The sequence below is a fragment of the Neolamprologus brichardi genome, chromosome 16 (assembly GCF_056152115.1).
Source record: "Neolamprologus brichardi isolate AB-2024 chromosome 16, ASM5615211v1, whole genome shotgun sequence".
Lineage (NCBI taxonomy): Eukaryota > Metazoa > Chordata > Actinopteri > Cichliformes > Cichlidae > Neolamprologus > Neolamprologus brichardi.
In genome coordinates this window covers 2,075,700-2,089,602 of record NC_142119.1, presented here as the reverse complement: position 1 = coordinate 2,089,602, position 13,903 = coordinate 2,075,700, and the positions used below count along the sequence as shown (strand labels likewise).

At 38.8% G+C, this 13,903-nt stretch overlaps 1 protein-coding gene across 1 annotated transcript in view; it reads left to right on the top strand.

Annotated features, from left to right (window-relative positions):
- col6a3 (collagen, type VI, alpha 3) overlaps window positions 1-12,973 on the top strand; it is a 120,223-nt gene extending 107,250 nt beyond the window's left edge. Inside the window, exons 28-45 of the mRNA XM_087830007.1 lie at window positions 44-94; window positions 259-294; window positions 414-476; window positions 787-849; window positions 1,356-1,388; window positions 1,511-1,547; window positions 1,669-1,680; window positions 1,797-2,290; window positions 2,382-2,484; window positions 2,691-3,392; window positions 3,531-3,633; window positions 3,731-3,786; window positions 4,067-4,327; window positions 5,251-5,325; window positions 6,294-6,479; window positions 10,286-10,345; window positions 11,116-11,301; window positions 12,171-12,973. Coding sequence (XP_087686133.1) covers window positions 44-94; window positions 259-294; window positions 414-476; window positions 787-849; window positions 1,356-1,388; window positions 1,511-1,547; window positions 1,669-1,680; window positions 1,797-2,290; window positions 2,382-2,484; window positions 2,691-3,392; window positions 3,531-3,633; window positions 3,731-3,786; window positions 4,067-4,327; window positions 5,251-5,325; window positions 6,294-6,479; window positions 10,286-10,345; window positions 11,116-11,301; window positions 12,171-12,211 — 2,562 coding nt within the window. The 3' untranslated portion in view covers window positions 12,212-12,973. The remainder of the gene's footprint in view (window positions 1-43; window positions 95-258; window positions 295-413; window positions 477-786; window positions 850-1,355; window positions 1,389-1,510; window positions 1,548-1,668; window positions 1,681-1,796; window positions 2,291-2,381; window positions 2,485-2,690; window positions 3,393-3,530; window positions 3,634-3,730; window positions 3,787-4,066; window positions 4,328-5,250; window positions 5,326-6,293; window positions 6,480-10,285; window positions 10,346-11,115; window positions 11,302-12,170) is intronic.
- The last annotated feature ends 930 nt before the right edge of the window (window positions 12,974-13,903 follow it).

Sequence of the window (13,903 nt, the reverse complement as noted above, 5' to 3'; positions counted from 1 at the left end):
GAATATTGAGCAATTTTACAGCAATTTTGTTTTTCTTTTACAGGGTGAAGATGGTAGAGATGGTTTTGGTGTTCAAGGGCCTAAAGGAAGAAAGGCAAGTGATTTGTGAACTGAACATGCCTAACTAAAGATAACAACCCCTTCTGTAATGTTGAATAGAGCTGTATACAGGGTGATGGCTCTGATGCATCCAAAATAAAATTATTTTTGCAGTTTTATACAAAGAGTACTTAATGCATATGTGATTCGTCTTTACAGGGAGATGAAGGATTCCCAGGATTCCCAGGTCCTAAGGTAATGCAGAACACTAGCAGTGAACCTTTAAAACAAACTGTTGTGTTTTCCTCAGATGAGTAATCTTATTATTAGATACTTGTCATTTCCAATTATCCTCTTTTTATCCATCATTTCAGGGAGCAGCTGGAGACCCTGGCACCTCGGGTGGACCTGGATCCAGAGGAAATCGTGGACAGAGGGTAAGTTTTAAGTCCACATTTGAATAAGGTTAATATACACGTCTGCTAAAGTTTCATCAGATGCCCCAGCTTTGTTCCAGATCTCAGCTGAGCAGATGTGTTTGCTGTTTTGAAGTAGAGGACAGGTTCTGAAGTTTTGGTTTAAATATATATCATGCATTCTTGGCAGCAAATGACTTGCATGCACTTTTTTTTTTTTATGTTTGAAGATAGCGAAGTACAGAGACTCATGGTCTGTTTTAAAGTACGGACATCTGAACTGCTTTAAATGTGAATTTCTTTCTTTACCCTAACTGTTAACTATTTCCAGGGAGTCTCTGGGGATATTGGTACACAGGGACAAAAAGGAGAAGTTGGATATCCTGGGCCATATGTAAGCATCTAAAAATCTTTTTTACAACTTGCGTGAATTTAATTTGCATGACATTATGTCATCAACAAGTTTATTTCAAGTTCATTTATAACATTGCCTAGATACAGGTGTTTCATGTTTAAATACACAGTTATGGCCAATATCTTTATATTATTTTATAACCTATTAATGTAAGCTCTTCACCTTATCCCCCCAACTGGTTGCGGCAGATGACTGCCCCCTTCCTGAGCCTGGTTCTCTCGGAGGTTTCTTACTGTTACAAGGAAGTTTTCTTCCCACTGTCGCCAAAGCTCTTGCTCATAGGGGGTCATATGATTGTTGGGGTTTTCTCTGATTTCTTTGTATTGTTGTAGGGTTTTTACATTACAATATAAAGCACCTTGAGGCAACAGTTGTTGTGATATGGCGCTATATAAATAAAACTGAATCGAATTATATCGGCTGTAACTCTCACCCGTAGGCTGGATGTTTATTTAGTTGCTGATACCCTGTTTTCTCTCTAACAGGGTATCAAAGGACAAAGAGGACAAGGAGCTGTGGTATTTGATCAGATATTTGTGTGAACTGCATTGAACAGAGCATAATTCTCATAACTTTACTCAGTTCTACACATCACAGCCTTTTTTAAATAAATGTTTCTGTGGTTTCTTTGTTCCCTCAGCAATGTGACCTTGTCAGAAAGATCAGAGACAATTGTCGTAAGTATAATTTAGTAATTTTCAGCAATGTGATTTTATTTATTTTTGTGAACTATTGATGCCTATGCACTGTGTGCTTCATGAAACATCTTACCATATTCTGTGCAATTTTCTTTACCAGCTTGCTGCTTTGGTAAGTGCAAAATGATTTGCTAATGAAATAATAATTTCTTAGACTTAGACTTTTTGTGTATGTACGGTATCCACAACCACAGTGAGAACAAAAATCCTTTATGTTGACATCATTAGGTAAGCAGGAATGCCCACTCTACCCCACTGAGCTGGCTTTTGCCCTCGACATCTCACAAGGCCTTGGCCGTCCAGTCTTCAACAACATGCGTGACACAGTCCTAAACATAGTCAAAAAAATTACAATCACTGAAAGTAACTGTCCAAGAGGAGCTCGTGTTGCTTTGACCCTGTATAACAGTGATGTCACGACTGAGGTCCGGTTTGCTGATGCCATGAAGAAACGTGCCCTGGAGGAACGCATTGAAGGACTTCAGCTCCCACAGACAAGAAAGCCCCGCAGCTTGGAAACAGCCATGAACTTTGTGGCCCAGAACACTTTCAAGAGGATACGCAGTGGCTTCCTCATAAGGAAGGTGGCCATCTTCCTTGTAGGTGATCAAGTTGGTCGGTCACAAGCAATTACTAGTGCAGCCCTCCGCCTTCACAACGCTGGAATTGCCACTTTGCTGCTGGTCAGACAGGAGGACAGAGCACTCTCCAGAGCGGTGCAGGTAACATAACAACATACAGCCAAAGAAAATTTTAATCTTATAGGCCATCAGTTTGTATTCAACTTATAACTTTCCTCTCCTTGTATACCAGGCCAACAACACAGCACTGGCCCAGGTCATTGTCCTTCCCAACGCTAATAGTCCACAGTACAATTCAGTCATCCAGAAGGTTATGAACTGCCATGTCTGCCTGGGTAAGACCTGTTTGGGTGGATTAGTATTTATGAAACAGCTTCTCACTTTTATTTTGTCAGATTTTGATGTACTTTTATCTAAGAATAGAGCTATTTTTTCCAATCATTGTATAAAAAGAGACTAGATAAAAAAAACTGTTGAATACAGATTGTCTCAGTCCATGTAAAGGAAAGAAAATGCATAATTTAATTTCTTCTTTTTTAAGATTTCTGCTCTCCGGACCAAATCTGTGACTATATTCCCCCAACGGCTGGCCGAGATAGGAGATCTTTCACCTCAGATGTCGACATTGACATTGCTTTTGTCATGGACAGCTCTGAGTCTACCTACCCAACTGTCTTTGCCGAGATTAAACACTATATATCTTACATGGTAGAGCATCTTCACGTGTCTTCAAATCCCACATCATCTGTTAACCACGCCAGAGTGTCTGTAATTCAGCAAGCACCTTACGAGTTCCTGAATAACAAATCTGGGTCCCCCATTCATGTTGACATTGGCTTGACTGAACACACTTCAGCACAAGATATTATCAAATTCCTGGTAGAGAAAACACCCCAGCTGGAAGGTGGCCGGGCACTCGCAGAGGCAATTGAAAGGACGGTGGATCAAGTGTTTGAGAAGGCACCTGTACAACGTGACAAAAAGGTACTCATACTGTTTGTGACAGGAAGTGTGGAACAAGACCAGGAGAAGCTGATACGCATTGCCACTGAGGTCAAGTGCAAGGGCTACTTCCTCGTCATCTTTGGTGTAGGTGAAACATTGAGTGCTAAGGATGCAAGTGTCTTGTCAAACATGGCCAGCGAGCCTTCAGATGTCTTCTTCAAGCAGCTGAAGAGTAGCTCAGACTTATATGACAGACACATCCAGACCTTTGGCCAGCTACTGCCCAAGTATATCAGTAGTAAGTTCAAGATATATTTTGATGGGCATGATAAATTTTCAATACCTTTTGCTTTCCTTTTTAAATATTTTAGAATAGATTCTATTTGTTACATCAGTCTAACAAATCCTGAACTAGTTGTGTTGCATTGCTTTTCAGTTGAAAATGCTTTCTACATGTCCCCTGAAGTCTCCAAAAACTGCAAGTGGTTTCAGAATGACCAGCCACTAAAAAACCCCTTCACACCATCACAGGAAGTGGAGTAAGTTTTGTAATGTTTGTAATGCTGTTTTATTAATGCTGGAAACATTGGTGGTTTTCTTTACAATTTTTTTTCCTTAACATTGCCACATTTGTAGGAAACACCAGAAGCATCATGAAAATCACCACGCAGTTCATGAAAGAAAGCACAAGGGTAAGACTGTTGTTGAACAAATTTGCATTTTCAGCTAGAAGTACTGACAGCTTTGGTCACTGTAAGTCATACACACTGTCGCTAACTGCTAAAATTGCCTGCCCATAATTCAATAATATTTTTACACTTGTTTTAGAATATTACTTTTATCATGCTTCACAAAGTAAAGATTACTTATAAATGTATGCTTCTTGGCCATGCAGCAAAATTACATTTGTTACGTTGACATCATCCACCACAACTACAACATACTCTTTTTCTGTTATTTTCTTACACACAGCTGCAGAGGAGCTGCACGTCTCTAATGTCACCTCCAGCAGCTTGAAATTGCGTTGGAGCAGGCCAGATGCAAAGCTCTTTGTTTACTTTGAGGTTGTTGTGGTGAGGCTCTATGACCATGCACTGGTGCTGAAGACCAATGTGTCGGGTACAGAGCTTGCTGTGGACAACTTGGAAAGTGCTCAAATGTATCAGGCTGTAGTCACAGCTTACACGGCCGAGGGCCAAATTGTCTCTACTCTCAAAGGCGTCATTACTACAAGTGAGTTTATAAAGACAGCTTTAGCTTTTTCAGAAATTATTCATTCATATTTTGCACGTGTTGCATATTCAACTGTAAACATGCCATTGGGGTACAGAAGTACACAAGCACAAATGTAGAAGTCTTCAAAAGCTCTTATGGAGACCACTTAAAAAGAGCTAGCTTCAAGTTGTTACAGATGTAACTATCCATTACAGGTTGTGTATCCTAATAAATTTTAGGGGTGTATAATTCTCAGTATATTAGAGTTTTTTTTTTTATTAAATTACCACAGGCCTGATAACTTAATGGTGATTAGATCATAAACAAAACAAAAGTGTCTGCATTCTGATGTATACCATGTACATTCATTATTGGAACAATCTTTTGCTGAAAGGTACTTGCTCATAAAGAGTTGTTTGATGTTGGGTTTTTTGTTTTGTTTTTTTTAAACCACTGTAGGATTTTTACCTTGCAATGTAAAGTGCCCTGAGGCAACTGGTGTGATTTGACTTGAAATAAATTACCCCGAATGGAATAGAATACAACCTCTACCAGATTACCATACTTTGAATACAGATTACCCCACATAGGTACTGCAGTACAGGAGGAGGAAACTGTAATATGTGTGGACATTGGTATTAACATTTGTATTAACACCATGTAACACTGGTCTTGATTTCACAGCTGTCCCCACCCTATTTAATGGCATATAGTATGTTTTGCAACTTCACACTCAAAGTTAATACAAATTCAAATTAAATAGTTCCCCAAAACGGCAAAATAAAATAAACTAGCTTGTTTTAGCTTCTTTGGTTTTAAGGACCACCTCTATCCGCAGACACACCCTAAGAATTGCCCTTTCCTAGCTAAATAAATTAATTTATTGCATGCTTTCTATTTTTAAAGTTGTATTGACAAATACATTATTTATTATATTACAGAAGCAGCTGAGCATAAGCTTGCCAGCCAAAATACAAGTACTCCAAATACCACACCCCTGGACAAACCAGAAACTGGTGAGTAACTTTGCATGCTTGTGTCTGTATATTACTTGGAAACTTCTTTGCTTTTATAACATTTCCTATATAATTAGCAGCCATATATCGGAATACCAGTATATTGGACCTGTAATCAAAATGGGCCAGTAATATATCTTAGAAGTAGCCCCCATAGAGTTGTGTTTTGCTGGGTTTCCAAGGTATTATATTAGTTATGTAAATAAAACCTGTAGGTTCAAGTCAAAGATCGTGGGCTTCTGTAATGCAGCAATATCAAATGGGACTACTGCACTAATATTTTATTTATCAAGTCACTAGTACGTGCAAAGATACACCGCAAGTTGTTTACAAAACCTTACAAAATCGGCAGTTTAAGCCCTAGTGTCTCGGTTTGTTAATCTAATCTTTTCCCTTATGTATTGTGACAAACAAGGCACTTGTGGGTAAAATGTGTGGCACTATGAAGAAGTTTGTTTCATCAGAAAATACCAAAGGAAAAGAAACCTTACAGCTGTTGGTCCTTGTGAAAGGCATAGAATTTAGAGCACAACTAAGGCATGAAAACACAAAAGTAACTAACATTTAATGAATTTAGTTACAACTAACTTGTCAGATCCATCCATGAAAACCTAAAAATAATCCTTTTTCATTCTAATCACAACTTTTTTTATTTTTTTAATAAGCAAAACCTCTTCTAATATATTGCAATTATCCAAACTCCCATGTAGTGGATATAGTCTCATGCTGAATGCCATTTCTTTTCCTCTGCAGGCACAAAAACTAATTTAAAACCCCTTTTCAAATACATCTGAACTTCTAATACATTTGTTTACTTGCTACTTTCAAAGCTTACAGTTTGTTGTATGCTGTATTTGTTCATCTAATCCTCACACACACGCATCCTCTTTCTCTATTTGTCCTCCATCCCTGCTATATCACAGCTATTTGTTTGTTTGTTTGTTTGTTTTTTGTTCTGCATGTTCTAGTTAATGAATTGGCAGGCCCATGCTCGCTTGACTATGACCCTGGAATGCCCTGCAAAGACTATGAGGCTAAGTGGTTCTTTGACAGAAAGAACGGGTTCTGTGTACAATTCTGGTATGGAGGTTGTGGAGGGAATGGAAATAGGTTCGACAGTGAGGCCCTCTGCCTGAAAAACTGCGTGAGGTCAGGTAAGTGCAGAGGTGGGTCGAGTATCCAAAGTACTTTACTCAAGTAAAAGTGAAAAGTAGTCGTCAAAAAAGTTACTCAAGTAAGAGTAAAAAAGTACTTGGCGAAAAGACTACTCAGGTAGCGAGTAACTGTTTAAAATGTTCGATTTATTTTATAAATAAATGCTATCAGACAAACAAAAATAAATAAATATACAAATTTTAGTATTTTCAAAAGGAATATATGTAAAAACATCAACAAAATAAGGCACAACAATTCTAATTTCCAGATTTCAGTTTTTCACAACATAAAGCTTTTTTCACCAATACCTGCAGTAAATAATATAAATATATAAACAGTGCAAATAATTTCCAGTGACAAGATATGCTGTAAACTTTAGATTCATTTTTGCTCCAAATGGCACAGCAGCCTCAGAGAAAACATTAGAACGAGGCATCTTCAACATATGTTCATACAAGGCAGCTCAGTTTACCATAAGTTGTATGGGTGTGCATCTATTTCTGCATATTTAGCAAAAATGTGCCATTTCTTCACTCAGTGAGGTGATGGTTAAGCTTCAGCAGCAGTTTGCTCTCAAGGTTCTTGCTGTGAAGCTCTAACTGTTTAGCAGTGAACAGGAGTCCTGCATGACTGAGAAGTCCTTCACAAGCTCCAGATGCAGGAAGAGTAGTATTGACTTTGATCGACAGCTTCTTGATGTGAGGAAAGCCATGCAATAGATCCACACCTCCAGTGAATGGACATGAAAGGTACCTCTCCAGCTCCCCTGCTTCTGGCTTTCCTGACCCCATGGATCCATCATCTTCGTCGAATAGGCTGCTGTTTGTGCTGGCCTCATCCAGCTCTGTGTCTAGGTGATGTCTTATGAAGTGGAGACCTGTGGAAAGATGTATGGTTTTCAAAAGAATTAGGTCTGGTCGTTATAGTGCTGTATACACTGCCAAGCTGCACGTTTGTTTGGAGCTAGCCTCCAAAAGCTGCCCATACACTGTGCAATTTTTGGCCCATTTTGAGACAATTTTTCAGTTGCGCAACCGTTTTGGGGATCGGCCCGAGTTTTGCCTTAATCGTGTTGTATACATGGGGTAACGAAAAGCAGTTAACACCTCACGACCAGCTCCCAATCATCAATCGTATGGTCGCATGATAATCAAACCTGTTTGAAATCCTGTCGCCCCTCAACGCAGCCTCTCACACTGCGCACGCACAAACACAGAAATAAAAGTGAAAAGGTGGAGCAGCACGGCAGTGCAGCTTGTGATCTGGACACAAGAGATGGAGGCACAGTATATTGTTCGTTATAACGTGATATAGCTCTATTTTTCTTTTGCCTGGGTGGCAGCTCTACGCTTACGTATCCGAGGCTTTTCAATGTGGCCTCACAAAATTATCACGACTACAACAACCATGAAAAGAGTTGGATGGACATTGCTGCTCAATTGCAGCTGCCTGGTCAATGTTTTTCATTAGTAATTTAAAGTTGATGGTGGTGGTGTGTGTGTGTCTGTGTGAGTGAAAGACACAAAGAGGGAGAGCGAGAGACAGATTTTGTATGATAAGCTTCATGTTATGGACGCAGAGCATCAGGCCGTATAGTGTGAGACCTGCATCGTGACCTATGAACTTCTAACCTCTGCGATTTAATTGTACAGTTTGAGCAGGAGCTGAATAACATGACTCAAAAAAATCGCAGTGTTTGCCCAGCTTAATGCAGACTGTTTAAACTAAACAAGCTGCTGTTTCGCATAATAAACCCTGTTAGCCGCAGTATTGCTTCTGTTTTAACAGTTAAAGCAGTAGAGACGAGCTGTTTACATGTTCGTGGAACTCCAGCGTCATTAACCAGGCTAGCTGTTAGCTTATAGGCTAACCAGCGAGCAGTTAACAGGACAGCCGAAGCTGCACAAAACACCCACAAACTTGTCTCACTACAACGCAGCGCCAAAAATATGACTCGCAGCTCGAGCTCGACACAGCTGCTGTAACATAAGACTGACATCCAGCTAACCACAGCTAAAAGATATTTAGAGAAAACTCAGGTTACACGAGTTGAGTTGTTTCACGCTGAAAACTTGTTGTTTTGGCTCTCACTGAAGACACCGACGCTGAACACATAGCTGTTCTTTTGTGCTGCTTTTAAGCGAAACATCCTTTGTATGCGAGGAAAATGCTGTTCATCCTCATCAGCTCTAGCGTAGACTCTGCCATGTTTTCATGTTTCTTCTTTCAGTGTGTCCGCTACTTTGAAACGCTTGGGCCGCTCTGCCCGCCACAGTTTCAAACTGGTCATGTGACTGCATGGCCACATCTCATTGGTAAAAATGTTACCGGAAACTCCACTGACGGCATGTTATCTAATGTGTTAAACTAATTATTTTTTAAAAAGTAATGAGTCAAATTTTGCAAATGTAGCGGAGTAAAAGTACCGTTTCTTCTTCACAAATGTACTCAAGTAAAAGTAAAAAGTATCGTGCAAAAAAGGTACTTTAAAAGTACATTTTTTTCAAAAACTTACTCAAGTAAATGTAACGGAGTAAATGTAACTCGTTACTACCCACCTCTGGGTAAGTGACGTTGTCAGGATTTCAGTGGGAGTGTGCCATCGCCTGGTTAATGCAACGTATGCAACATGGGCCTCAACTGGATATACAAAACTTACAATTTAAATCGTTAGCCATAACAATAATGACTCTCCAGTCATTTTTGACTGGTCGTTGTGTCCTTGGGCAAGACACTCCCTACCGCCTACTGGTGTTGGCCAGAGGGGCCGATGGCGCGATATGGCAGCCTCGCTGCTGTCAGTCAGCCCCAGGGCAGCTGTGGCTACAACGGTAGCTGCCTCCACCAGTGTGTGAATGCGAGAGTGAATGAATAGTGGCATTGTAAAGCGCTTTGGGTGCCTTGAAAAGCACTATATAAATCCAATCCATTATTATTAATGGAGCCCCTCAAGGCACATGGGAGAAAAAAAAATGAAGATGAACTTTTGCGAAATCTCGCAAAAGTTCATAGAAAGGCTTACTTCATGAATGGGCCATTGTTTGAAGTCTAGCAGATCCCAACCTAGCCTAGTTGCAACCATCTGTCATTCCTTTTTTTTTTTTTTTTTTTGCCTGTCCCATTTGGTTCTTTAGTCGTCAGAATTGTTGTCTGAAGACCAACAAGGATACCCAATGGATTTATTTTGCCAAATGGATCATCATGGCATTGCCGTATTGGTCCATTTGATCGACCTTTGTTTTTATTATTTATTTTATTTTATTTTCAGTTGTTACAGACGGGACAGACATGAGTGAGGGATAGGAAAGGGAGAAAGAAAGAGGAAGGAAAAGAAAAACAGAAGGGGAGAGGGACAGTGAGAAAGGGGGGGAAAAAAAATATCTCCGGGATCACCTGTTGAGAGAAAAAGAATAGAAAACAAACAAAAAAAACAAAACAAAGCAACATACTATACACAACACCATCGCATAAATCTAGCTAAGTGTAAACAGCAGTAAATACTATCTGTCATTCCTAAAAATGCACCCTTTAATACAGTTTAAGCTGCTAGAGAGTATTTTAAAATCGAAACCTTGTTAAAAACGAGGCACTAGTCATAGACACCAGAAATAATTATTTCTAGTCTAAAGCCAGTTTTTCAGAAGTCAGCTCACTTTGAGTCAGTCTAATAGCATCCAAACCAGGTAGTAGGGGTGGGAGCTTATGAAACAGCCAATGAAAAATTTTGTGGTATTTATTTTTGTATTTTATAACAACATCTGCCCCTTTAAGGTGAAACCACGGTAATATTTTTGTATGTTCACAGTGGGAGAGCCTCAGCCAATGGTGAAGCAAGTTGAACAGGTGGAGGTCCTCCCAGATCCTGGTAAGCTCCAATATACACTCACTGGCAATATTAATACCTGAATATCATGATTACTTCTTTCCCAAAATATTATGTTACACATGCTTTCCTTGCCAACCCACTTTATTGATTAGCTGAAATTGATGTAAATGCATGTGCGTGGTATGCAAATATTAAACAGAAGAAAATAAACTTTCCCTTTGGTCTAGTTTTAAGCAAGCAAATCCATATCAAACCTTTTTAGACCATCATTAATACATATACATAACAGCCACTGGCTTTGGAAGTAATATCAGTGTTACGTATATTTTCCACACTGCTGTACGCTGTGCTCACTTTGCAGTACAATTAATACTATGTCTTCAGGGGCATCTGCATGCTCTACTGCCCTTCACATTCTCCAACATGGCTGATGGAGCAAGTAAAAAGCCAAGCCAAGGTTATGCTTTTTCTCAATGGGGCCAAGTCACATGGAGAAAATAAATGGAAACAAAGCTATATTCAAGGAGTCATTACTTTTTTTAGCAGAAGGCTTATTACATAACAAGGTTAAGTCATCAGTAACTTATCAGCTGTGGAGTAAACTACCATCACATACTCACAGCTAGGAAATGTACTATAAACCTTTGTCTACATATATGTCCACATATCTCATGACTATGGAAAACTGCTGATCACATCAGTCACCAAATCTCATATTTAAAGTGCAATTTAGCACATATCGCATAACCTTTAGCTGCACATGTTTTCACCCTTTTACTGAATACTATTCTTTCTCATTTCCTTCCCAGCTGCTTTTACAGCTGTGGACATTTGCCAGCTTCCACAAGAAGAAGGTACTTGTGCCAAATTTGTTCTCAAGTGGCACTACGATGCTGCCAACAAGAGCTGCATGCGCTTCTGGTACGGTGGCTGTGGTGGAAACCAGAATCGCTTCGACACTTACGAGCAGTGTGTGAAGGCTTGTGGAAAACCAGGTACTCCTCTTGTTAGTAGTAGTCTTCTCTCAGTAGGGACTGGTCATATTTAATGAATGGAAAAGTTGAAATCAGCTTGCTGTTCTACGCTAAATGTCACAGTAAATGTAACAAGACATAAAGCACCAGTAAATCAAATCATGCGATGAATAATCTTAGATATATAAATCTTTCAGATGGCTTATTGTTTAAGTATATGTCACAGATATGTTTAAGACAAATCTAGCAGAAATGAAAATATGCCCTTATTTTTCTCTCCTGTGTCTAAAAATGAATTTTGTGACTTTTTGGAAGGAATTGACCCCAGATCAAGAAAAAACTTTGGAGTAAGGAGTTAAAATGCAGCACAAAACAGGCTGATTATAACAAAATAAAGTTTTATAGCTTATAATGATATTGAGCTATGTTTCACTCTTTTACCAAATAGTACTGGTCCACAGCCGCTGGTCAGAAAACAATATTATGAACCATTTCACTGTTTGCATGGGCAAGGAGACGCCCAACACAATCCCATAAAATAGGTTTAAAAGTCATAAGCCATCATTCTGAAGGAGTACAAGTTGATTACACTTTTCACTGAAAAATGGTTGTTATCATGTTGCAGAAAATTGTATCTTCAAGCTTTTCTTAACTGGCTTAAGCACAAACTCCCCTGCCTTCCTTATCTAAATATGCTTTTAATAATGACCAAATTAGCCCATATTTGGTTGAATGTAAAGCATCTACATAGAAATAGAGTTAATAAATTGACGTTTAGTTGCTACTATCATAACACGTACACTTCTCTAGACAATCTCTTGAGAATCAAGTGATGGAATTTTGTCAAATACAAAGGACTTAATCATGTTTTCTTCTTCCTTCATCCCCAGAACCAGTGAACCAAAGAGTCATTGCTACAATAAAAACATAGGACGAAAGTGACAGACATGGCCAGCTCTTACCTCCATTTAGGGGATTCTGAGGAGAACCATCCAAAATGGCCATAAAGTAATGGTGGCTGCACTGGATACCACAAACATGGACTTTATCCCCCAACTCTTGAAGTAGTCTTTTTCACAACAAGAAGGAAGCAACACAATTTGCTGCATGATTTGTTTTAACCTACTGGTGCTACATGATATGTTTGTTTTACAAGAGTTATTAAGTGGATTTGGTTTTGTAAAATCAAGTTCTCTTGAACGATCACAGTTTTCATATTTTTTAAAATGCAGTTTTATGATTAAACAAGAAACATGTATGAATATCTTGGACAGAGATTAGCAATGACTCAGTACATGAAGGATTTTAAAGCAGTAATCTTTTTTTATATTGTGGTTAAGTCTTCTTTTTACATTCCAGATTCACATAGCAGCATTGGTTTTTTTTACACTCACTTCATCCCTGTGGATTATTTCACTATTTCACTGTCACCAAATCCACAGCAATGTTTACACGAGTCTAGTGTGGCAGTGTGTGTGTATGTAAAGACAGCGACCAACTGCTGGGATGCCAACATTAATGTAATGTTTAGTGCACTTCTGGATCCGTTGCCTCAAACACAAGATTTCCAGCTATTGAGAAACAGAATGTACTTTTCAAGCTGTTTTTATTTTTCATTTCATTTTGGATTTGCAGAAAGTTATGTTCCACGTGGGAAAGGGTGAAATAAAAATGAATTAGACTTTCTAATAAACATGAGCAACTGATTCATTTTATTTCTTGTTTTGAATTAAATGTTGCACAGCAGTAAAATGCTAGACATTCACGTCACACAGAGATGTGTTTAATGGAAGTTCATTTGCAAAGTTCATTGGAGTAGCATGGTTTAGAGCAGGGGTATCAAATTTGCGGCCCGAGAGCCACTTGTGGCCCACATTAACCCTACTTACTTGTATATTGACATGAAGAAATATAATGCAATTTGGCCCTTGAAGTTACTTTTTTGTTAAGGAGGACTTGTTTGCTGTTGAGTGCAATGTTAACGTAAGTAAAACAAAACATTATTTAATATGAAGACAATATGAGCAGTGAATACAAACATGTCGAGGGACTGGCAGTGTTAGTTCAGTGAGAGAGTTAGAGTAAAGAAAGCAGTTTTCACTGGCAGTCAAAAACTAAAGTGTACACTCATGACTGCATTTTTATTTTGTTAAATACGAACAAAATTATAGCAGAAGTGCTGCCACGTGTCTGGTCAGAGAGTGAGTAACAATGTGTTTATTTGATAGTTCAATGAAAGGCTTCAGTTAAGAGTGAGGGGAAAAAATTACATTAACGTTTGCAGTTTTGTCTTGCGGTACAATATATTTAAAAAACAACAAACAAAACACTATATTTTCTGAGATTTTTGTACAACTTGAGCACTAAAGTGGCCCTCCAGTGAGATGACAGTGCTAGCAGGGGGCCACAGCTCATTTAAGTACTGAGGTTTAGAGTTTAAGTTGGCAATCTGATTGCATTAACTAGAGAAAAGCAGAACAACGAGCACCTAGCATTTTAGTGCTGAACTTACTTTCAGTTGAATTAGTGGCCATTAGGATTGTAGACTTAGTTAACTTAGTTATTTTTCCAAGTATTTGTCTAAAATTTTAGGTTGATTTTTTTGTGGCAAGCTTAATTCTTT